General features: G+C 45.7%; 3 protein-coding genes, 1 non-coding gene and 1 pseudogene across 4 annotated transcripts; all 5 read left to right on the forward strand.

The window, feature by feature from the left end:
* Positions 1–265: 265 nt before the first annotated feature.
* Positions 266–1,412, forward strand: LOC101759740 (annotated as a pseudogene).
* Positions 1,413–3,839: 2,427 nt separating this feature from the next.
* On the forward strand, positions 3,840–6,028 carry LOC101763257 (DNA-directed RNA polymerase III subunit RPC6-like). Its single transcript, XM_012845424.2, is given in 3 exon segments — positions 3,840–4,074; positions 4,077–4,694; positions 5,895–6,028. Coding segments are annotated over 2 exon segments (777 nt in total). The 5' UTR covers positions 3,840–3,905; the 3' UTR covers positions 4,685–4,694; positions 5,895–6,028.
* A 5,995-nt stretch (positions 6,029–12,023) lies between these two features.
* On the forward strand, positions 12,024–13,339 carry LOC101763663 (protein MKS1). The gene has a single exon (XM_004965889.2). It carries the CDS (start codon positions 12,127–12,129, stop codon positions 12,778–12,780), a length of 654 nt encoding a protein of 217 aa, XP_004965946.1. The 5' UTR covers positions 12,024–12,126; the 3' UTR covers positions 12,781–13,339.
* Positions 13,340–14,622: 1,283 nt separating this feature from the next.
* On the forward strand, positions 14,623–14,694 carry TRNAP-AGG. Its single transcript has one exon. It is a non-coding gene; the product is annotated as a tRNA-Pro (tRNA).
* Positions 14,695–23,798: 9,104 nt separating this feature from the next.
* On the forward strand, positions 23,799–25,634 carry LOC101760150 (heme oxygenase 1, chloroplastic). Its single transcript, XM_012845308.3, has 4 exons — positions 23,799–24,225; positions 24,768–24,991; positions 25,128–25,235; positions 25,357–25,634. Exons 1-4 carry the CDS (start codon positions 23,799–23,801, stop codon positions 25,444–25,446), a joined length of 849 nt encoding a protein of 282 aa, XP_012700762.1. The 3' UTR covers positions 25,447–25,634.
* Positions 25,635–25,971: the final 337 nt, after the last annotated feature.

Here is a 25,971-nt window from a genome sequence, read left to right on the forward strand (position 1 = left end):
CAAAGTTTGGACATGCTAAAATTTGAAACGGCAAGTCTGAACGTATAAATGCTTCCTTCAAAGCATTCGGGTACCAAATTTGAACTTCCCTCCTATACCAAATTTGAACTTCCATCTTACGCTTCTGGTTTTGCCCATATTTTTCATCTTTGGGAGGCTAGGAAGTGAGCTAGCGGAGGGGAGGAGAAGAGAAACTCAAATAGAGAAGGCGACGGCGTGGACTATGCAACGGAGATCGCACGACCTTTTTTTTTTTGTGGGCAGAATGAAAAGTGAAAGCCCTTCACCAATCCAGGGCCCACAGCCACAAACCCCTATTCTATTCCTCCTCCTGAGCTCGCCCACCCCGCGCCGCGTCAGGCCGCCGCCGTCGAATCCGTCACCTGCCTCTCCACCCCCACCTGACGTCGATCCCGGCCTCACCACGGACCCTGAAGCTTATTCCTCCGGCCGCGGCCCCAATCCCGCGCCGCCGACCATCTCGGCCAAGATCCTCTCCCACCTCCAGCCCAGGCAGCGCGAGGTCTACAGGGCCATCTTCGCGGCCGGCAGCAGCGGCATGTCGGTGCAGGACCTCCGTGACGCCACGGGGCTGAGCACCGACACCGGCCACAACCAGGCGCGCTCCCTCGTGAAGCTGCGCGTCCTTAAGGAGGTCCAGGACGTGCACAACCGCAGGAGGAATCTCTACATGGCCATCGAGTTCAGGCCCTCCGACGAGGTGTCCGGCGGGACGTGGTACCACGAAGGTAGGGTCGACGCCGGCGCCATCGCCGCCGCGCGGCGCCGGTGCCTCGCCCTGGTCAAGCGGCTCGGCGCCGCGACCGCGGACATGATCCACGAGGGCGTCAGGAGGGACGATCCCGGGACCGGCGGGGTACACCGTGGAGAAGATCGCGGACATCCTCCGGACCATGGTGCTCGACAAGACGCTGGAGGAGGTCAGCAGCACCGGCGAAGGGGAGTTCGCCGCCGTCAGGAGGGGCGCGATGAGCTACCGGGAGCCTGGGAAGCAGCACCCGGGAGGGATGATGGAGGGGATCCCGTGCGGAGTTTGCCCCATGATCGATGATTGCTCGCCGGAGGGGGTCATCTCGCCGAGCACCTGCGTCTACTACCAGAAGTGGCTGGAGCTGGACTTCTAGCCTGTGAGCTCTCCTGCATTGTGCATTGCGATGGTGTTGATAGGGAAAAAGAAAAATCAGTTTCATGCCGTTGATCAGAAAATTCAGTTTCATGCCGTTGATCAGAAAATTCTGTTTGACAGTTTGGGGCTGTTGGTATACACGATTGGATTGCCAAGAGTTCCATTACCATATCACGATCTTATGATAGGGCAGGGTTAGTGTACCTGATTTTGGTACTTACATAAAAAGTGAATCACATAGTTATTGTTACGTAGGTTTTTTTTATTTTGCTGGCATTTTTATGTACATATTTGCGATTTTGTTTTAAAGTTTGGATAGCTTGATCATCGTACTAATTGATTCCAAATTGTTGGGTTCTTGGCAAACACTACGAATCCTATCATAAGTCAACAAAAGTGTCCCTGGTTGGCAACCATATACTCTGTTCAACTTTGCTGCTGCAACTAAATTCTGTGAAATATAAGAGTTTCTTCTGGTTAAATGTACAGTTGAAAAAACCAATGGCTGCAATGATCAGCAATCACAGTATGCAATATTTCAGTAACTGTGTTGCCTGATTCAGCTTGAAACCATAACTGAGCCAACTTATACTAATCTTCAATGGAGCAATTTAATTGATTGGTAGTTGATCTTGATCATACTGTATTTACAGTTTTTTTTTGTGCTGGTATTTTTTGACCTTTTCTTGTTACTGCCGTGTATCTAGTTTTTCCAACAGTAGTATTTAAAAAGAAAAGTTTTTTCCAACACTGTGTATAGTTGTCCTACTTTGCCCTTTACATGATTTGCTAAAAACTCTGAAGAAGTATGGCAAGAGAACCAAGAATCTTGACCCGTTGCCCATCCAGGAAGTTCTGCAGGCTGGAGCAGAATTTCATCACTGACGTAGTGACGTCATGTACAAGCTTGTGAAGCCCCGATATGCTGAACCATTTTGCTGCCCACTTTCACTTCTTCAGGGCAACAATGCACAAGAAGAACAGGGGAGGTAGCTCCTCGGCCACAGGCCCGCGTGTGCAACTGATTTGCATTTTGCCAAAAAAAAATCTTGACATTTTCTTATCCCGTATATTCAGTATAGTTTGTACGAATTCAGAGTCCTAACAGCTGTAAAACAGGGAAGAACTTCAATATGCGATGCTAATCATAGAATTACATATTCATCAGACAAAAATGAGGCAACTCTATTCACTGTCAATGGATAAAATGCTGCACTTTTATGTTTCCTTTTTTTGCAGATCTACAACTGACATCTATGGATTGCAGAGTTTATTCTGTTCCGGTGAACTCGGCATTGTCTTCTAATGAACGTTGGCATAAACTATGGCTCTTTTATGTGTTCCACCTGAGCTGCTTGTTATGGAAACTGGAGGAGACATTTTGCTCGTTTACTGAAACTGAAATGCATTGGTATAGAAAAATTCGAAATTCAATTCTTCATTGACATACCTGATTTCCAACTCCAATGACAATGCAACATATAATCTGAACTCGAAACTTGGGTTTGTGTTTGGTACAGTAAAATTTACAAAATTAGATTGGCTAAATAACTGCAAAATCATGAGACTTGTCAACTAAAATCTTTTTATCAAGAAATATTTCAACATGTACTTTGCAGAAAAGGTATATCTTTAGATGATTTTGAAATAAAAAAAAACTAGCAAATGCTTTCTATATAGCTTAGGGCCTGTTTGGTTTGAGTTGCTTAAGCAACTTAAAGTTGCTTATTATAAGCAACTTAAACTTGCTTATTTGGAGTTGCTTATTTTTAGTCTAGCTATTTGGATACCCTTGCTTATGAGCATTGAATGAGGTGGACATTGTCATATTTGCCCCTTGTGTTGCTACCCCTCTTTGCCTCCCCGCGCTTCTTCTTTCTCGCACACGCCCGATCCCGGGGGCCGGCGGCGGGTAGGGAGCAGCAGCAGGTGACTGGGGTGGCGGTGGGGCGGGAGCGGCGGGCGGAGGCCGTCCGCCTGCGCGGAGGCCGGCGGCGGCGGCGGGGCGGGAGCGGCGGGCCGGCGCGGAGGAAGGGGATCCGACGACGGGGGAGGGGAGAGAGAGAGGAGTAGAGTGCATTGAATGAGGGCAGGAGGTGTAAAGTGTACCTTTTAGTCCCCATAAGCAACTCTTGTGTTGCTTATGTGCTAAAAATAAGCAGCCCCATAAGCAACCCAATAAGCAAGAGTGATTGGTTTCATAAGCAAATAAGTTGTTTATTTTAAGTTGCTTATGCATAAGCAACTCAAACCAAACAGGGTCTTACTATTCTGCCAATAGATACTTCATCCTTCCCAAATTGTACGTCGTTTTAGCATTTCTAGGTTCATAGTTATTATGCACCTAGATATATATTATGTCTAGATACATAGTAAAAACTATGAATCTAAAAAATGCTAAAACGACATGTAATTTGGAACGGAGGAAGCTTCATCCTTCCCAAATTGTACGTCGTTTTAGCATTTCTAGGTTCATAGTTTTTATTATGCACCTAGATATATATTATGTCTAGATACATAGTAAAAACTATGAATCTAAAAAATGCTAAAACGACATGTAATTTGGAACGGAGGAAGCATACACGAGCAGATCACTAGAAAAAAAAGAGAGGAGGATATCACTATTCACTGGATCAATCAACTCCACACCAAAAGCCCAATGCCCAATAGGCCAGAACCCTCGTCATCTTCCTCGTCCTTCGAAAGTTCTCGTCCTTCCGAACCCCCCTGCGCCGCCGCCTATCCTCATCCCCGCGCCATGCCGCCGCGTAAGCGCCCGGCGCCGCCGCCGGAAGAGCCCCGTCCTTCCTCGAAGCCTGCACCTGATGCCAAGCCCTCCGAACCCACCAAATCTGCCCCCGATTCCGCGACGCCGACCATCTCGGCGGCGGTCCTCACCAAACTCCCGAACATGGAGCGGCAGGTGTACACCTAATCTTCGAGGCGGGAAGCAAGGGCATGTGGATGCTCGACGTGCGCAAGCAGCTGACGATAAGCCCCAACGTCGCCACCAAGGTGGTGCGCACCCTCGTGGGGCATGGGCTCCTCAAGGAGGTCAGCGACGTGCGCCACCGCAGCAGGAAGATCTTCATGGCCACCGATTTCCAGCCCTCTGACGAGATCACCGGCGGCACCTGGTACCACGACGGCCGGCTCGACACCGACGCCGTGTCCGCCGTGCGCCGCCGTTGCCAAGCGCAGGTCGAGAAGCTCGGCGCAGCAACCGTGCAGATGATCCACCACGGCATTTTGAGGGATGACCCCAAGGCCGGGTACACCATCGACGAGGTCAGGGATATCGTGAAGACCATGGTGCTCGACAAGGTGCTCGAGGAGGTCAAGAGCACAGGCGAGGGGGACTTCGCGGCCGTCAGGAGCGGCACGATATGCTACCGTTTGGCTGGGGCTGCTCAGGGAGGGATGATGGAGGGGATCCCGTGCGGGGTTTGCCCAAGAATCGATGAGTGCTCGCCGGATGGGGTCATTTCGCCGAGCACATGCGTCTACTACAAGAAGTGGCTGCAAATGGACTTCTAGGCAGTGACCGGTGAGCCCTCATCTGCTTTGCATCACGGTGGAGTCCATTGGAGAATTCAGTTTCTCATTGTCCAATTGGGGATGTTGGTTCACACTCTGTTATTGGATTGCCACGGTTCCATTCTTTTGGTGGCTTCGGTGTCCAGTATCAGATTTCGGTGCTGATATCAAGAATGAATTCTACAGTTATATCTACTTAGGCCTTTTAGCTTGGTAGTGTTTGATATGTATTTAGTTGCATCAAGTTTGGATCTCTGTTCCATTTTGAAAACCCAAATTCTTTGGGCACGCATTTCAGCTATGATATTCAAGTTATAGGTTGAGAATGCACACCAAAAGTGTCCCTGTATGACAACCAAAAGATCAGCATAGATGCACCCTTTTTTAACGACTAGATGTGCCTTCATTCTATTAATTTTTCTATGACTCTTAAACTTAAATTTACTGAAATTGCAGTATTTAATTAAGTGCTGAAGACCCCCCAATAACTGCAAGGATAAGCAAAAACAATGTTCGGATATAGTATGCGTGCTTCTCAATCGATTAGTTTGATCCTGAAAAATTGGACTGAAATTTAATCGGTCACAACTCATAAGGTTTTCATATATGCTATGATATTCAAGTTATATGTTGAGAATGCACACCCTGTATGATAACCAAAGGATCAATATAGATGCACCCTTTTCTAATGACTAGATGTGCCTTCATTCTATTAAACTTTCCATGACCCTTAAAACTTAAATTAACTGAAATTACAGTATTTAATTGAGCTAAGTGTTGAAGACCCCCTAATAACTGCAAGGATAAGCAACATACAACGTTCGGATATAGTATGCGACTATGCGTGTAACGTGCTTCTCAATCAATTAGTTTGATCCTATAAAAATTGACTGAAATTTAATCTGTTGCAACTCATAAGGTTTCATATATGCCCATGTTATGTGCTATTCCTGTAACCAAGGTGTTGCGTATATGTTAGCAGTTGGCTGCATAATATATATCAGTTTTCTAAACACTACAATGTAGTTCGTGGACCCCACCTAGATTTACCACTTAGATTGGCATTAGACAGGCTTTTGGGTTGTATTTTTTTTTGCCAAATGATCAAGCTGCTGTCGTTTAGTGCCAAATTTGTGGAATTGGGTTGGTCAGGTGCTTATGTGTGTCCTGTAGATATTTATGCTAGTAATGTAAAGGCTTGAGTTTGTAGTGTGACAGCAGGAGTGCTTGGATGGACTGGGGAGGTGAAGTTTCTTGCTTTGGCCAATAATATGGGACCAAGGTATTGATTCCTGAGTAGAATGGCTCCATTACCTCATTTGTATTATACTTGACTTTTGAGACTGTTTATGTGTGCTTACAGGGTTTTAGCTGTTTTATAGTCTGATCTCCTCAGTATTGTACTTGAACTTTAGTTCTGTCTATCACCTCCTGTCTTATGTGCTTCTGCATGATTGCAATGGTATATTTATCTTCAGGCTATAACTTTGAGTTGATACCTGTATCTTATTGTTCCTGTAGGGATGGCTGAGACGCGAGCTTCTGTAGTTTGGACTGTACTATGTTCTGACCATTTCGATTAGTTACAGTTACAGATAATCAGAAATGGAAATACTCCGTTTCACATCACAAATCACTAAAAATTGCTTTTTAACATGTATTATGCAAATTTAAGTATGCCTGTGACTGGTGTCAGCGCAGCACTTTGAAGTAATTCTATCTACAATCACAACTGACAAGGAACGGAGTTACTTACTATGCTATGATGATCTTTTAGTGTGTATCTGTCGTCAGATATGGTATAGCCCATTGTCCTTGCACACAATCTACATGATATCCTGCACATCTGTTCCAATCTGCTGGTAATCTCAGTTTAGTTCCTTTGTGTTTGTTGGTCTGAAATTGACTTGGCTTTTATTTGCTTTGAAGGACCTCAATCTGGTGCCAATGATAATATGGGATGCAGGAATGTGCCAATGATAATATGGGATGCCGGAATCAAACAACCTTAGTTTTCATAATCTAGCTGTGCATGTTCCAATTTATTGTCCTTGTGATTTGTTATATGAGCCTTCACTGTTTCACGGTCTCTTTGGAGAACTGAACAACATTTCTAAGAGGGGGCTGGATACACAAAATGCCTTGCAAAACCTGGATTAATGTGTGCATGTGTTCTGAGAAAAGATAGTCCCATGGGTTTCTAGCCCAAAAGAGTGGTACCTGCATTTTCATTCACATCAAAGCTAATGTAAATTATGATCCATGCTTTCTTTTGCGTATCTCCTCTGCCATAAGGAACTGAAAATGACCGTTCCTCTTATATATTTTATTTGGTGGGGGTGATGGGGACTTCAGGTTAGCCTTGGCCCTTGGTTGAGCTCAAACTCTAAAGATATATGTTTTGAATATATTAAGGCAATTATGCACTATAAAGTCGGTCTGTCCTTCCTTTATATTATATTTTTCTATCATGTTATAGTCAATTTGAGAGAGACAAAGGTGTGTTGGTGCCCGGTGATAAGCCTTATCAACTGCTTTTATAATTTGTTGACTCTTGCTGTTTTTTTGGGTAAATCATAAGGAAATAACTAGCGTTTTTCACACGATTAGACTTTAGGTAATGTTCGGATTGATGTCAACAAATTATATTGTTATATTAATGATGCATATAGTGACATGAGCAATTTCTTATGAAATGCAAGGTGTGGTTGTTTTGTCTGTTGCCTTCATCTCACTAGATTTTTCAATATTTGGTTTGTGCTGTTTGAATATCGTGTGGCAGGTATTAACTACTATGGACTTGTGAGCGAGATGAGCTCCTTTAAAATTAACTATTGACTCCCTCAATCTGCAACTCTGCATCTGTGAAAGAATTATTTTGAGGGCATGGGAGTTGGTCTGGATCTGTGTTTTGTGATTTGTGCCATCCATTTTTCATTTGAGGTGTTTGGTTGCTTTATCCTTTTGTTGCTACAAATGATAAATCTTGAGGACTCTGAGCACTAGAGTTATATGAGGATAAAAACTATAAAGGTTTTCATTTTCAGTGATGAAACTAACACTTTCCATCTTGGTTATACCTTGATTCATTGAAATTAGCTCTGGAATTTCATGGGTCTTGAAAAGTTATTCGCAGTTCCACATTATTATCGATTGCTGGCAATGTAGTGGGTGAAACCTAGCTCAGCTTCCAACCGAGTTCCGTGCTTGATTTCACCTGTAGCTGATGATTGAAACTTGTGATTTAAATACTCAAAACTTTGTAGTGATTTCTTAATATTGTCTTGCTAACTTCTCTCTCGACGCGCAGGATCTTGCGGCCTTTTTTGAAGACCGATTCTTCGGATCGTTGGAGCTTAACTGAAACCGGAAAGGTTGGCACCCCTTGGAAAAGTCTGAATCCCTCCAGAGGGGAGCTGGTATCTTCTCTGAATCCTTCAAGGTGGATTAGAGTAAATTAACACCATGATCCCGCTAACGCCAGCAGCAGCGACCGGGTCTCCCTCCTTCCTCTCGCGATGCACCACGGCGCTTTCCTGCACGGTTCTACGGCGTGCTGGGGGTGGCTGGGCAAGGATTTGAGGGTTGGGTATTCCCAAAAAATCTCCAATGATCCAAAATGCATAAAAGTCTACAGTAGCACATTTTGAAGTACAGATCGTTAAGACTAAAGATGTCTCAATAAAATTATGCTATATCGGGTTCATAGCTTGCTAACCTAGGTGCTGCCATCTTTAAACTCTCATTAGTAGCAAGTCGTAGTGACTCAATATTTCGTGTCTTTTGCAGCTCTCCCTAAAGACTTTCAATCAATCGTTTGCCGCTGCTTCTTCGGTCAAAGATCTATGATGTACAGAAAAATTGAACAAACGCATACGGAGTATGTACTAAATAACATTATGCCAAATAACAACATGATTCGTGCAAGGAAATTAGAATCGGATTTTTGCACAAGACAAGGTGTCACAAACTAGCTCTCGGGGCTAGGCGCGGGTTTAGGCTTGCTACTCGATCACTCCAGCTTTGAGCTCACATCCGGATCCGGCGTGACGTGCATGGCAGTTGGGCACACAAGTGTCGCTTGCTCGCCGATAGTCGGCCGTCGGAGCCATGCTGCATGCCTTTGGGGTAGGTCTAGGGTTAAGTCAATTTTTTGTTCGGAAAAAATGTTGGGTATTCCCGGGAATACCCGGGAATCATGGTAGCTCCGCCCATGTGGCTGGGGCGATCCAACTGCCGAGGAAGAAAAAGAAGCGGTGGTGCTCTGAATCAGGTCGTCACCCATTAGGAAAGCGATGGCGTCTGGGAACGAGGTATCTTCCATCCCACCTGCTGCTGTTGATTAATCAGTAGTTGCAGTAGTGGTGGTAGTATATGATGGGAGAAATGTGCCGGCGGCTGTGCGTGAGGAAGGAAGATGTGCTGTGTTATAGTACTACCTCTGTTCGTGAACTGGAAGCAGGCCTGTCAGAAACGTCATGTAAAGAAAAATGGAGGGAGTACTTTTTTTACCTGCCATCAATGATGTTTCGCAATGAGACTAGTCCGTCCCGGTGGTTAGCGGCAGCGCCCTTTTCTGCTTTGTGTGCTGCGGCGTCGTGTACGTACACATCGAAGCAGGCCGGAACCTGCTGGAAAGCGGCTTTGATAACTTGTTGCTTATCGCGGTAAAGTAAAACCTTTCTGCTCGGTAATGACGCAACGTACGCTACGTTTCAAACCCAACGCAGCAGCGCTTTGCCGCTTTGCCTTGGCAATTCATATTCGAAGACTGCACTGTTGATTAGCTGTGTTGTCGGAGGGGCTCGCGGTTGGGGAGCTGATGCTCAACTCACACATTAATGCGTCAGCGAACGAACGGCGTTTATCAATTGTGATGAGATGGATCCCCCGAGACTACTGTGTGGGAATCCACCGCATGTTTCATGTCGAATTAATGTGAAAATTACCGTGTTCAAAGTTCATGGGTAGAAAATTCGCTTTCAGTCCCAGTTGATAGGTTTCAGTCCTAGTTGATAGGGAGCACGCGCACGTAGCAAGTTACGTGAAATATGCGCGTGTACGGTGCGTGAGATTCGAACCCACTACCTCCAGCCTCACGTGTATCTTCCTTGCCATCCTACCCACATAGCACATCTGACTATATAGGGAATGCAATCCTTTTATACTAACTCGTGGGGGACCATTTTATCCTAGTTGGAAACACCAACTGGGATAAAAGGGTCATTTTATCCCGGTTGGTATTACAAACTGGGATAAAAGGGTTTGAGGGATTTAATCCTCTTTCAGCCACCTCGTGGGAGACCCTTTTATCCTGGTTGGTATTTCAAACCGGGATAAAAGGCCTCTCAGAACTTTTGGTTTCACTAACCTTTGCAACCGGGATAAAAGGTCCCGGTTGATAAGCCCCCCGCCAATGACCACACTTTAGTCCCGATTGGTGAACCTTTTATCCCGAACTAACTTTAAACCGGAATAAAAGGGAACGTATGGAAGGTGAGTTCTGGTCCACGAGCGCAAGTTGTCAAATGTGGCCTCCGGCGCGCGTAACAAACGTGCTAAAAACGCGGGGTCAAGCTCGTAATCGTGCGCTGCCCACCCGCCGTGAATTAATCTGGTCACTCGGTCAGGTCCCGCTCCTCTCTTCGTGGTCAAGGCTCAAGCCGGGGTGCTGCGCGCACAATCCATTGGAGTGTTGTGGTGGTCGGCCCGCGCGTAGTACGACCGCCGGCCGTACGCGCCCGTCCTCGACGAACCCCGGCCCGAACCCCCGTGCCGCGACTTCCGCTCTGATCGCTCGTCCTGTCGTCGGTCCCGCCGGCGGCGCAGGTCACAGGTGGCCCTAAGAAAACGGAGCGGCGGCACGCGCGCGCGTTGATCTATCGCCGGCGATCGAATTGAAGACGCCTCGCGCCAATGCGATAAGCCAGCGCGGCGCAGCGCATCGCGGGGGCTCTCGGCCGCCGTAGTCGCCGCCACGTGGGCACTGACTTCGCGGCGGCCGCGGCCAATGGCGTGAGGTGAGCTAGGCCGTGGCGGCCTCCCCCCGCCTCAGCACGAAGCTGACAGGAAGCATATACAAAAGGCGCGCGAGAGAATGGGTGGCCATTTGCCATTATTCTACTGCTGCTACTAGCTGGGTTTGTGGCGGGGGTTTTCTTGCCAGAGTCTCGCTCTCGTTCGTAGTCGGCCCGATCTTCTTTCTTACCTGCAGCTGCGGGTGGGGCCCCCAAGCGCCGATGTGGTTGGTGTCAAAAAGGGAGGTTGTTGCGTAAGTGTGGCAGGATCCACTGTGGCTGCTCTCAGATGGCACATTAGAATGTAAATTGCAGACTTGCAGTGCTTATACTTGTAGTACTAGGTATCTATGTTGCGAGAACTAACATTACCATGGGGTAAAATGTGAATATTGGGAAATACTCCATGTGTACCAAAAAGAATGCAATTCTAGTTTTGTACTAAGTTAAATTATCACAAGATTTGGTCAAATTTATGAAAATCTGAATCTAGTGATACTTATTTGGTATATGTAAATTTGATCGAATTTAAGATTGTTGGCTTAGCATAAAACTAGAATTGCATTTCTTTTTCAGACGGAGGGAGTATCATCCATTCATAGGGCTATGACCATGTGTATTATTAAGAGAAAAAAAAGGTGTTCTTATAACTTCTCATCTTTGATGCAATGATACGTACCCATTTGCGTATATGCCAGAAAAAATATCTTTGGTATCGTAATATTTAGCCTTTCTTATGAAATTGGAATTGGCAGCAGTCTTGTTGCTCTTAAATTGATATAGGAGGAGAGTACAGTGTTAAACTACGAAAGAATGGCCTAGGCCAAAGAACGCCGCAAAGAAACATATGTCAAAATTACACTTGTTGTATGAGTTGCTTAAATAATTGGTAATTTTTAGCAAATATTGTCCCTACGTGACATTGAATGAAATCGTTAGTGAAGATGTCATTCCTTATGTGAGAAAACCAGCAAACTAGCTATGTACTTGCCTTATATAAAGATGATTCACACACATATCCTTACACTTCGTAATTTTTCTAGGCACATAGTATAGGGAGCAAATTCTATATGTATCAGCCAGTGAATTGTCGATGATGAGAGTGCAGGGGAGAGAATAATGCCGCACATTTGGGGTTACGGACAAATCCGCACATTGGATCGGCTAGGAGGCACGTGCCACTCTCCATTTGCACTGTTGTTACCTTCGATTTTTCCGGGTTGACCAGAGCCTAATAACGCCAAGAGCTAAGACGCCGTCCTTCGCTATATATTCACCGATGGCCCCCCGTACAAAGCCTTAGCTTCTTCCTGTCCGTCAGCCTGTCCCCTTCAAATCTTCCGTGTTCACTTCTACTTGCCTCCATCATCATCCAATAACAATCCGCCCGACCACCGATCGTCGTCGTCTCCTCGATCCCACGCCATGGCCGCCGCGAGCTTCGACGCCGACGTCCCGCGGCACGGCGGGGCGGCGGGGACCGGGCCCCTCGGCGTGCACGCCGCGTCGCGCAAGATCGGCAAGCCGGGCGCCGCCGGGCACGGGCAGCAGGAGCGGAAGCCGGTCATCATCTACATGGTGTCCCCCAAGGTCATCCACGTCGAGGCGCACGAGTTCATGCCGCTCGTGCAGCGGCTCACCGGCCCCGACGCCGGCCGAGGCGACAAGAAGAGCAGGCCGTCGACGTCCGGCGGCGGCGCTGGGTCGGCATCCCCGAGGCGGCAGGAACCGGAGGGCGAGCGCAGCAGGAGCAGGGCGGCGCCGCCGGTGCGCGTGAAGGCGCGCGCCCTGAACCGGCCGGCCGGCCCGGCGGTGTCGGTGTCGGTGACGGCCACGAGGCAGCAGGCCGTCGCCGCCGCTCACTCAGCAGCGGCGTCGTCGGCGGGGCTCATGTTCCACGACCTCAGCCCGCTCCGCGGCGCGGCGCTCAAGGGCGAGCACCACCCCCTGGTGTCCCCCGGATGGCTGCACCACGTTGGCGACCATTTCCTGAGCCCCGGCGCCGCCGCCGCGCTCGGCTCGCCGTCCGCCGGCTTCCTCGACATCTTCGGGCCGCTGTCCTCGTCGCAGCAGCAGTGATCGGATCAACCGGTGAGTGGTGACATGGCATGCATGATGCCAAGATGGCCAGCATGCGCTAGGGTTTCTGGCATGCACCCGTACTTGCATGATGCATGCCCACTACTGACAGGATCGAGGATTATTCGAGGCCAATCTTGCTCGAGCGTTTGATTATTAGGTTGGTTCAGGAACTGTATATAGTGTAGGTTTTTTCAGTTTTCCCTTCGATCCAATCATCCTATCACTTCACAAGATCAAGAGAGACAAGAATTCCAAGCTGCCGCACTTGTCCGATCCAGATATGAAGATTGAAGATAGAATTGGAAGCAATGATCGAGGAGGAGAACAAAAGGGGTAACACTACTACATCATATGTAAATTAATGGAGTTCTTTGATGAGTTCTGTTTGTTGTTTGCCACGGTTAGTAGTTTGTGATGATAGATGTGTGCTTTCTTATACAACGATGACTTGTTTTGATTTTAATTTGGTGCAATGCTAGTTGTAAATTAATAATGTATATATGGTACCATTTGGTACGCTACTCATGGAATTTGATTTATTTATTGATTCGTTTTAGTGGCGTGCAAGTTAATCAGCTGAGAGCTTGCTAGATACTCCCTCCGTTTCAAACTGTAGGTCATTTTGGCATCTTTAGGTGTATAATTTTTACTATGCACCTAGATATAGTCCATGTCTAGATGCATAGTTATATCTATGAACCTAAAAAAAGTTAAAATAACCTATAATTTGGAACGGAGGGAGTAGCTAGCACAATGTATGCAGTGATATCCTGTGAAGGGCCGGCTGCAGCCAGGCGTGAAACCAAAAATATGAGATAGAGGGGGCTGAAACCGAACATTCTAAGCTACCAATAGTCTTCTTCTACCTTGACCTCTTCCTTCCTTCATCTATGGTGTTAAAAATTGGAGTCTTTTGCCGCTGGCTGCATCAGCTGGTTGGTTATGGAATTGGGGAATACTACATGAGAATATCCTGCTGCAGCTGATTTGTGCCTATACCTTGATGCAACTTTTGTTTAATTTACTCCTATAATCTATCTGAAATATGCATCTATCATCATGGCCGGGCACCACTTCTGATCCAAGAGAGATGGCCAGTTTGCAATTATATGGCAGGAGACATATCTCTCTTCATCACTATAGCCTCTGAGCTGGCAACTGATGATATACAGGTAATGTCTTTTAAATCAGGAGGATCGTGCGTGTATGTATGAACTGAGGAGCTGCAAACTGTAAGCGTGTATCTGTTCCTAATATGAAACTGTATAGAATTGAAATTCGAAACCTGCTGAAACATTGCCCATGAAAGCTAGTTACGTTACAGGCTTATTGCCCGTTCAAAGGCAGTATCTTTTTTTTTTTTGCTAGCTCCGGTTTTCCCCTTTGAATTGCAAATTTGCACCGGTGGAACGCTCAAGGGTCTAACATTACTAATTTGGCAGTTTCGATTAGGCTCTCTTAGTTAAGCTCTCAAAAAGAAAAGGCTAGGGCATGTCAGAGAAATTTTGAATTCACAAGAACTTGCGATGTATGTTTGTCTGGAGTAGATCTGAGGATGAACGTATTTCATGAGCTGCCAAGACAATAAAAAAATGTTTTTGCAAGAGCAACATGAGGGGTGAGGCAGCAGTGCCACGCTCAGGCCAGCACAGCTTGCACATATACATGTTAGGCATGCCACACCACATCCACGCACGCCTAGTACGTTCTGTATGCTATCTTACCATCATTAGAGTCGTGCGTGTCACGCACGCACAAGTAACTAGAAAAGGCGAGGGAGAGTACATATTAGCGCGCACTTTAGGTTTGTCTAGAATGTATGAAATCACGTCATCAAATGGGCATTTGGTCTAGTGGTATGATTCTCGCTTAGGGTGCGAGAGGTCCCGAGTTCAATTCTCGGAATGCCCCATATTTTTTAGTTTTATTTTTGTTTTTATTTTGCGCTTATTTAATTTTTAATCAACTTCTGCCAGAACTGCTCTCACCTGCTTAGCAACTAACACCGCCCAGCTGTGACGATATGTATTTAATTTGAAGTTTCAGAACACGGATTGCATTACGTTGACCCGCAGCACATTACGCGAGACGACACAGATCGGACATAGAATGCGGAAGCATTCGATATCTTTCCTTAGAATTATTTTTCACAGGTCAACGGCGTTTTGCTTAACCGGAGAGAAGAGCTCCGCTGCCGCAGCCCGCAGCTGGATCCTCGTCACCGTTGGACTTTGCGAAAAAGAACAAAGGGGGGAAAAAATGCACCACTCAACATTCATGCAATCATGCGGTAATATTCGTCAGTGAAATTTGATGTGAGTATTAGCGTAACCTGAAAACTTTTATTATTACGGCATGCATCTATGGATATTCGTCAGTGAAATTTGATGTGAGTATTCGTTGACAATTCATTAGCAAGTCATCTATGCTTGGAATCAAATGTTCATGGATAGGGTCACGATAGTGCCAGATTTTTTTTTAACCAGAGATAGAGAATGCGAGGCTTTATGGCTACCGGCGCTCCTATCTATATATATTTTGGACGAAGCAAATTAAAGTGATATGTCGCATGGTCTGACCTCGAAAACTGTCGAAAACTATCAAAACTGTCACACGTGCCTGCCGTCATATGGATCATACAAATCTCAACACATCGGCAAATGTAGAAGCATTTTCTTCCGAAAAATGTATAGGAATCTTAGGCTCTATATGTTTTGGTTTGTAGGCAAATAGCCGTTCTTCTCTCTAGCTGGGCTTTTATTAATTGTGATACAAAATATTTACATTCAAAGAAAAGAGGAGGAGAAATAGGGGACTCTTACGTAGCTTGCGGAAGCTGATTAGGCTTCGTAACTTTAAAGTCCATTAGGCTCATATTAGAAGTTTATAACTTTTTAAAGTCCATTAGGCTCATATTAGAAGTTTAAATCAACATTTTCAACGTATTAGATTCAACATTTGTTGAAAGTTGTATCAACATTTAGGGCCTGTTTTCTTCCACCAAGCTAAACTTTAGTTGCTAAAAGTTGCTAAACTTTAGCAAAGCTGTTTGGATACTCTTGCTAAAAGTCATTTAATGAGCTGTAAAAGGACCTATCTACCCTTATTAAAGGTGCGCAGGAGGGGGGAGACAAGCAATAAATGAGGGGTATATATTGTCCAGCCCACCTTTTAGCAAGTTTTAGCAACCAAAAACTTGCTAAAGTGCTAAACTTTAGCAACTCAACTTTAGCAAGTTTTAGCAAGAGTGTTTTGCAGTTTAGCAGCTCAAAGTTGCTAAACTTTAGCATCTAAACTTTAGCATCTGAAATTTAGCAAGATGGAAGAAAACAGACCCAGTCGATTCAATATTTTCTAAAACACAGATCGATCAACATTTTGTAAAAAGAGATACTACATTCAACATTTTTCATACTCTTTTTCAACATTTGAAAATAATGAATTCAACAATTTTATCAACAAAAATCAACATTTCGAAAAATGCATTTTCTGGGTGTTTCTTCGTCGTCTCCGGCAATGGCGCACGCCGGCAGCAGCGGCTCGGGGCCGCCTGGAGGCCGGCGGCGTGCGGGGCCACGGCGCTGAGGAGCGCCTCGCGGGGCCGACAGCGCGCAGGGTCGCAGCAGGAGGCGGCGCGGCCGCTGGGGCCGACCGTGGTCAGCGGGCCGCGGCGCCTCGTGGTTGCCGGTGGCTCGCGGGACTGCGGCGCGCGGGCGACGAGGGTGAGGGAAGCGCGCGGAACCACGAGAACGGCGCGACGGGGCGGCGGCGCGGGGCTGTCGGCGACGGGAGGCGGCGGCGCCCGGGGTCGCGGCGCCTCGCGGTGACCGGTGGCTCGCGGGACTGCGGCGCGCGGGCGACGAGGGCGCGGCGGCGGTGAGGGAAGCGCGCCGGGCCAAGAGAACGGCGCGACGGGGGCGGCGGCGCGGCGGATAGAAGCTAGGTTGGAGGGAGAGGGCGCATCCGACGGATGAGATTTGCTGCACGAATCTCAAATACTGGAAGCCCAATAACAAAGTAGCCACCGGAAGCTACATAGGATCCCCGGGAGAACCAAGCCCAACGTGACGGTGGGCCAAGAGTACAAGCATGATTTGCAAGATTCTCTTATCTCTTCTGGTGCGCTCAGAAGAAGGCCCGCGAGTTTCAGCCCGGGGATTCGAAAAGGCTCAAGTTAGTCAGGCTTAGCCCAAGCAGTGAATTACTGGGCCCATCACACGGACAGCGGCAAGAAGACTTCACGCACCAAGTTGGCCCATTAGAACCAAGGTCCAGAAGGAGAGTACAGATGGGCCGGGGCTAGTCTGGGGTTGTTTGTTGTGATTTTGCCAGAGTGTTTTTTTTGTTTTCTTTTTGTTTTGTAGTTTCTGTTTTTTCTTTGGAAAAATAAATTCCCCATTGAGAACATGTGCTACTCTCGCCAGTTGGAAGGTACATACATAACTCCATTTGACTAAGTAAGGCGTACGTACACGTACGTACGTAACATACGTACATACATACATACGTACGTACGTACCTACGTACCTACGTACATACGCCGCCAATTCAACAGGCTATATAAACAAAATAGCCAACTCAAAAGGCTATATATATAAATAACCATCTCAGCCGGCGATATTTTATAAATAGTTAATTCCAAATGGATATTTCTTTTGGCCACAGTGTCGTCGTCACGTTGGTAGAACCAGGGCCCACAGAAATTGGATCGCCATCGGCCTGGCGAGAAATGGGCTGGTCTCAAAGGATCGCCGCTAGTACGTTTGGGGCCTCAACTGATTCAAATCCAAACTGCTGGGTATAGTCTCAACTGATCATTTTTATAAATAGTCTCACGTTGAAAACAGATGCTCCACCAATCCGAACACGTGCTCTGACCCTCTGTTTTGAGCATGGCTACGTGGGCATGAAAGCTAAAAAGAGAGGTCCACTGTGCAATTTCATTTTATACATGTACTAATTGCACCTGCATATTTTTTATTTTTTAGTAACACCATGTACTCATTGATCGCTTTGTACTTTGTATCGAGCATTTATTTTAAAATTGACTGATTAATTATGTTGGCTCATCTTGAGATTGATAAAATCACAATATATGCTATGACTACGTCGACTACTACTGATAGTAATTACTTGAAAATACGAGCACAAATGCTAAATCAGATACTTGAGCTGAGATGAATAGATTCCACTAAAAGAAACCTACTTAGTTGAGATTGGTTTGTAACTCGGTCTCACTCGTGATCCTTCGGAGAATTTAGGATTCTAGGAATGACTTTTCGCCATGGAAGAACATCCATGTGCAACTTTGTCTAAAATAGCTGAATAGTAGTGATTTTGGCACGCCGCTTTGCAAAGCGACCCTATTGTCGACTTGTGAAGAATTGGTGCGAGCCACATTGTGGTATGCTTGTAACTTGTAAGCCACACATAAGTAACTAATCCCTTCATAAAAGTAGTTAAGTTCTGTCAGTTTTAATTAACAATTAGCTTAATGATATGCAAGCTTAGTGTTAAAAGTTATAATCTGTGTTTCACAGATCTTTTAATAAGATATTGATTTACTTGGTAACAATTAATAATATATTTTGAGATATAATCTAGGCCTTGTTTAGTTGGCCAATTTGGGAGGTGCAAAATTCCTGTTCCAGTACTGTAGCACACTGTAGCATTTCGTTTGTATCTGTAAATTATTGTTCAAATATTGACTAATTAGGCTCAAAAGATTCGTCTCGCAAAGTACAATAAAACTGTGCAATTAGTTTTTAATTTCGTCTACATTTAGTACTACATGCATGTACCGCAAGTTTGATGTGATGGGGAATCTTCTTTTTGCATAGTGTCAAAGTTGGAAGTTGGGAGTAACTAAACATGGCCCTAATAATGGTCAGATTATATCATGAAGACTTTTTGCAATTTTAACACCCTCCGTAAATGACAAGAAACTGACATAAAGTCATCTATTGTAGCTACAAAGCTCGGAAGTGATCAAGAGTCAAGGCTACCTACAGGTAAAATAATTCAGATACATTTTTTAGGGCAAAATAATTCAGATACATTGTAGCTACAAACTAATACTGTTTCTTTTTTTCTTTGGAGGGCAAAAACTAAGACTGTTTCTTACTGTTCTTTAATAGCTTCAGCGCCTCTTTCTGACCGTTACTACTTAATCTTTATTTCTAGAAAGCTGACCATGACCAGTAAATGATAAGCCCATAAGCAACAGCTCCACTGCTTTGAGTGTTTCGTCCTGATGATGTTGCAACAGCTCCACTGCTTTGAGTTTCAGACTAAATCGTTACGCTGGCGTGGTATTAGTTGCAAGTTTGCAACAGCAGGCTGCTATGAGCATATGCTGGATTTTTCTTTTTGGAGGACGGCAAGTGAGTGGATCAGGTCGTGTACTAGTTCAGTTGTATAAGAATCAAACTTGAGAACGTTTGTATAATGTAAAGCAAATTCAGTTGGATTGACGATTGCAGTAAGGTTAGATCTGAATACGAATTGTTCAGTGATGGTATTGCCGCTGACCAGAATCCTTCCATGCGCATTTGTTTGAACGAAGAGCAGCCGTTGCCATTTATCCATATATATTGGAGCAAGTGGAAAAGAATTGTTGTTGAAAAGATATGGAAATAAAGGCCTACTAAGCAGGAAGATAACAAAGATACATCTGTGAATGGTGCTGCACTTCCGTGGCAGTGACAGTGATGACGGGCAATTAGAGAGCGAACTCTCTGAATACTCGAAATAGAGTGAACAACCAAAGGCCAGTGCACAAAAACTGGTAGATACTAGTACGTGAGACGCGCAAAGGATTTTACTTAAGCAGTTAACAGAGCACTTGAAAGAAAACTGACGTACAGTTGTGTTCTGTGGTTTTCAGCCGCATATGTTTCAGTGTTTTGTGCGACTGCTGGTGCGAACCGATGGTCAGATACTCTGATGCCGTTGCTAAGCGGATGTGCCTTCGCAGCCACTCGCGTGAACACTCAAGACATCAAGTTATCCTTAGTTGCTAATTGAGCGTGAATTAGTTGTTTTTTTTTTAAATCTGCTCAGCCAATTTTGAGGTCTCGACTCAATATAGGTGCTTGTAAAAGTATTATTAGACCACATTTATATCAAGAATTAGACATGTGTTGTAACTTTGCTGTTTTTAAGAGCATCTCCAGCAGTCTCCCAATAAATATTTTTCAATAACTAGTTAAAGTATCTCCAACAGTCTCCCAATAAATGTTTTCCAATAACTAGTTAATAGTGATATATCCCAATATGACTTTCATCGTTATTAGTAGAGTTGCTTTTGCAGTCTCCTAATAATTCCATCCCAATCCAACTACCGTATTGGAAGAGTTACAACTCCTTTATTTAGGAAGAGTTGGAAGAGTTGGGATGAATTATTGGGTTGTCCTAATAATTATTAGGAACTATTTTCTTATTAACTCTCCTAATATGGTAGCTGGATTAGGAAACGAAGACCGCTGGAGATGCTCTTGTCGACATTCATAGATATAAGTGAACGCGTTCATTTCTGATTGTTGCACGCGTATCAACTCACTGTTTAAGTGAAAATGCCGGTGCACATTTCGAACTTGGGCTGGCGTCATTCATAGTTACTTTAGTTTCCATTGATAGTAACACACTAAAGAACATACGTAATCATACCCATTACCCAATGGTTAAGAGAAGACGTCTCAGTCACACGCTCTAGTTGGGCTGAATCGTGATGCTCATGTCCGTCCGTACCGAGTACTCTACTAAAGCTTCCTGGAAGAGAGACGAGATCTTGTTTTCCATAGAAAAATGAAGAGAGGACTCTGCTGACATTTAACGTTTTTTTAAATCCAGGGCATCGCCGCAGCGGCAGCTTATGTTCTCACACTGGAGATCCGATGGAGTGGGAAGAAACCCAGTTTCTGACTTTCTGTATGCCCCTGCTGCCTCCGGCCTCAAGTTAAAATTTTCAGTACACATCCAAATGCATACTGTCAACTAGTTGACAAGTTCACCCAATTTGATACATCTGTCAAAAATATCAGCAAGTATTGTTTCGAATATTTGTACGAGTCCGGTTACGAGGGAACTTGAGTTGCATTTAGCAGTATAGGGTAGAGTTCATGTCATAATTTGTAAACCGGACCTCCTCATAAATATGAGAGGGGGCTACTGTTGTAACCATGACGACATAGCGACAGACTCGCAGGGGGAGGTGGCACGATGCTGAGACCCAGAGTGACCAGTGTTGCGGTACTGGGGAGGAGCGCCCGTAGTCATGCTCCGAGGATGTAGGCTTCGACTGAACCTTGTCAACAAAAATCATGTCTCCGTTGTCGTTTGTAATCGTGCAAGTTCATCTCGGTAGATCTGATCGACGCTTCCGCTGGTGGATATTAGCGAGCTGCTCGTCACCGCGAGGGCTAATTTTCTAACAATTGATGGTGGGAGAGATTGTTCGTCCCCGATGTTGTGACGGGGGAGATTGTTTGGTTTAGTCCCACATAAGAAATTGATGGTGGGGGAGCGCAACATATAGGTGGGGGCAGTTCTCACCCATTAGGCTAGTCTTTTGGGTTGAGTTAGACCCAAGGCCTTATTATTGTGGGCTCCGATGGACCTGGGCCTGTTGGGGCACCGGCTCATGGGTATAGCGGGCTGGGCCGGATTCTGCTGCTCACTTTAACAAGTGGTATCAGGCTGATGGTCGGAAAACCTGGAACATCTCCGGAGGGTCACATGGGATTGTTGTGGTTGGAGAGTTGGACTTGGGGGTCTGGGATAACATCTTTCGGGAGATTACATAAGTTGCTTGTGATGGAAGAGTTGGATCCCATACGTGACAGGGGAGATTGTTGGGTGTAGTCCCACATCGAAAATTGATGGTGGGGGAGCACAACATATAAGTGGGGGCAGCTGTCACCCATCAGGCTAGTCTTTTGGGTTGAATTAGGCCCAATAGTTTATTGTTGTGGGCTCCGGTGGACCTAAACCTGGTGAGACGCCGGTTCGTGGGTATAGCAGGCCGCCGAAATCCGCTGCGCACTCTAGCGCACTCTAACAAGTATCATCTCATCACCAGCTTATGTGAGCCTCACGTTGAACGAACAAGCAAAATAAGTTCTTTTGAAGGGGGAAATATGAGGATTTTTTGTTACTATGTTTGACTATTACAAAAATGGGGTTTTGTGTTATAAAAGCCATAAAAGTAGCGCTTTGCGAATTTTGCTGTAGTAATTAAGTTCAAATATACACGGAGTTGAGAAGATTTATCAGTTCCAAGATAAGCGCGCACGTACGTTGCTTGAATCCCAGTCTGGCAAACAATCTAAAGATTGAGGGTCCAACATATTGTACTACATGTAGAACGATCTTCAAAGGAAGCTTTAGGAAAGAATCAAAGAAGATATATAACATGAATGGAGTAATTCTCGTAGAGTTCTTATCTGCCACAAAATAAGTTTATATGCTATCAGTATGTGCTACAAATGTCTTGTATCCGCTTGCTAGAACATCAGAAATGTATAGTAGATGAGTACTCCCTGATCTGTCTTTATGTCCACATGCGTGTAATTTTGAAGGTCTTGTCTCAGACTGTAATTCCAGTATTCTTAGTAGTTTAAGTCAGACTGTAATTTGATCCAATGATGCTGATGACCTGATGCAAATATGACTTGCTGTACGTGCCAAGAAAAGTAAAAGTATTCGTGCCACAGTGCCCGATGAGCGTTTGAGACAGCTCACAGCTCTAAAGCTATGCATGCGTTACACGACCACAAGGGTGTCGCAGTTATTTTGTTGGGCTCCTTGGTTCATGCGCTGCTGATAACACTCCTTGTGCATAGAAAAAAAGAGTAGATCGAAAAGTATAACATGGCTTCATAATTTGCAGCCCTTCAATTAATTTCGCACTGCTAATCTAGTCCTTGCGATATTAAAATGCACAAATTTTAAATACACAACTTAAGGTTCAAATCAATATAATCAGTGCAAACTTAGACCTGTTTGTTTGACCGGTCAAACAAACAGCTAACAAACAACAAATTTTTTATGCACCTTTTGACTTTTTCAAAAACTCAAAAAAGCTGAGTTTATATGAAAAATTGAAAAGCTTAATTTTTTCAACTTTTCGTAACTTTTTGAGTCTACGAAGCTAAACAAATTTTCTAAAAATTAGTATTGGTTTTCTAGAAAGAAAAAAAAGCCAACTACCGCTCATACAATCATTGTATCAGGACCTTAGTCTATCTGACCCATAAACATGGCATCTGATTTGCATAGAGTATATGTATACTTATTGTTGATTATGTTATTTGGATCTTAATTAAGACACGTTTAACAAGTTTATAAACCTGCTAGGTATAATCCCCGTGTTCCCACCTTTTTAGGCCTGGTTTAGTTCTCAATTTAGGAGCGGCAATCCATAAATGCGCAACTGTAGCATTTCGTTTGTATTTGTGAATTATTGTCCAAACATTGACTAATTAAGCTCAAAAGATTCGTCTCGCAAAGTACAATAAAACTGTGCAATTAGTTTTTGATTTCGTCTACATTTAGTATTCCATGCATGTACCGTAAATTTGATGTGATAGGGAATCTTCTTTTTGCATAGTGCTAAAGTTGGAAAATTAGGGTAACTAAACATTGCCTTGATTGATTTGTGGGCTGATCAGTGTTGAGGGCCCCTGTCAATGTAACCACCTCCACCTCCTCGCTCGTCGGTCGCTCCCCTCCTTCCTCCGGCCCTAGATCCAACACGGTTTCCCGCGCCTCCGTTCCCATCCATCTTCTCATCCCGGATTCCAGGCCTCCTCATCTCCCGCGCAGCTGCCGCGCCATCACCTCGCTCCAAGAACACCGCCCACCGGCCGGCACCTCCTCTCCCCAGGCCCATCGCTATAAGAACACCCAGCCCTCACCACCCCATGCCACCCGAAAGCTCTCAGCTCTCTGCTCCCCCGGCCCGCGCCTGAACAAGTGAATAGCTAGCTAGCCTGTGCCTGTCCGATTCGTTCCCTATGGCGCCCGCATGGCTCTCCGTTCCCCATGGCGCCCTCTCCCTCGATCGCGCCCCCTCGATCCACTTCCGCCCTGACCAGCCTGCCAGCCGCGGGGTTCCCGCCGTGCTCCGGCGGCCAGGGACCGTCGCCGTCTCCGTCGCGGCGCTGAGGAGGCCGCTGGTCGCCACCGTGGCCGCGGCCACGAACACGGCCGCCGCCGCAAGCGTGGAGGAGCGGGAGAGGACGTTCATCGAGGAGATGCGGGCGGTGGCCATGCGGCTGCACAGCAGGGACCAGTCGAAGTATGGCGAGAAGGAGGCGCCCATGGAGCCGCCCGTCGCCAAGTGGCGGCCCACCGTCGAGGGGTACCTCCGCTTCCTCGTCGACAGCAAGCTCGTCTTCGAGACGCTCGAGGCCATCGTCGACAGCGCCGCCATCCCCTGGTGTGAGTTACTCTTTTCCTCTGTGGTTTTTTACGTAGTAATAGAGTAATAGTACTAACACATCATCGCAAGATCCTGCATGATGCTTGTTTTTTTTTTTGAAACGAGCTGGCAGGAGAGCTGCCGCTATATTAATAAAGGGGAGTGCCCGAAGGCGAAACAATTTAGAAAAATTACATACTGCGCACTGCGAGCTTAGCTCACTGGCAGAAGGTAAACTGAAAAAACGCCCTTATATACACTCAACTGCGCCTTGCGGCGTCCAAAAACCGGTCGAGGTGCACAGCACCGGCCGACACCCACGTAGTTGCCTCGTCCCTTATGCGAGCTACTAAACGGGGAAAGGATTGCTCCTGTCGATGGAAAACTCGCGCGTTGCGCTCTTTCCAAACTTCCCACAAAACTAAGATGATGAGAGATCTGAATCCTCTTTTGTCAGCGACCTGCGTGCCTGCTAAAGCCGTCCACCAGTCATGCAGAGTGTCATGTGGAGCCCATGATGCTTGTTGACACTGACACTGTAGTTATTGTCTGATTCTTTCAGATGCCGAGTTCCGGAGCACAGGGTTGGAGAGATCAGAGCCTCTGAAGAAGGATTTGGAATGGTTCAGGCAACAAGGTCACAAGATTCCTGAACCATGTGCTCCTGGCATTACATATGCTTCCTTGCTGGAAGAGCTGTCTGTGAAGGAGCCCTATGCATTTGTCTGCCATTTCTACAACGTGTACTTTGCTCATAGCGCTGGGGGCCGAATCATTGGCAAAGAGGTGGCCAGAATACCAGATAGGAATATTTGAATCATTTTTCCCTTTTAACAATCAGGGCAGTTTGTAAATCAGAAATAATTCGGTTGCTGCATTTGATGTTCTTAACAAAGAAACTATGTGCTCTGGTCGTCGATAGGTTGCTGAGAAGATTCATCTCCAGAAAGAGCTGGAGTTCTACGAGTGGGAGGGTGATCTGTCGCAGCTGCAGCAGAATATCCGCGGCAAGCTTAATCAAGTCGCTTCCGTAAGGCCCTGCCTGACACCTGACTTTGTGCTGCCTTTCTTCTTCGGTTCATCAGCTAGCTGCTGAAAATGCATAGGTTCTTAACACAATGACAATTCTCTTTGATCCACTTTCTCTGCAGGGTTGGTCTCGGGCGGAGAAGGACCGTTGCCTAGACGAGATGGAGAAGGCGTTCGCCTGTTCAATAGACCTCCGACGCCATATGTTCTAAGACCGTCTATAAACAAACAAATGACCGCTAAACCCTAATTGTTGGGTATTTCACGAATAAACAATATTGTTAGGGTGATATACAAAATAAAGATTTAGTTATTGTGTTTCCCACAATGTGTAATAGAAGTGACATGAATAGGACATGTGTTTTACAGTGCTTGCAAACTACCATAGTGGGCTTTCATTAGCAGCAATCCAAAACCTTTCACATATAGTTACAAGTACTAGTCGAAAAGGTACTTAATTTGCGAAAAAGGTACAAAGGTACCAACAAAGGAAAACGTTAGATGGGTAATTTCTATATGCCTAGTTTGAGCTTACATCAGCTCTCGTGTTGTTCCCGCAACATCGCATGTAGCCACATGCATATCTTTGTTGTCCTTTTGGTGTAGCTTCTGAATTCACGTTGAGTGAGTACTCAATCAACTCTTTGGGCATCCCCGGCATGTCTGCTGGTTTCCACGTGAAGATGTCTTGGTCGCCCCGAAGGAAGCTGATGAGCGTTCTTTCCTATTTAGGATCC

This window comes from Setaria italica, chromosome IV (assembly GCF_000263155.2).
Source record: "Setaria italica strain Yugu1 chromosome IV, Setaria_italica_v2.0, whole genome shotgun sequence".
Lineage (NCBI taxonomy): Eukaryota > Viridiplantae > Streptophyta > Magnoliopsida > Poales > Poaceae > Setaria > Setaria italica.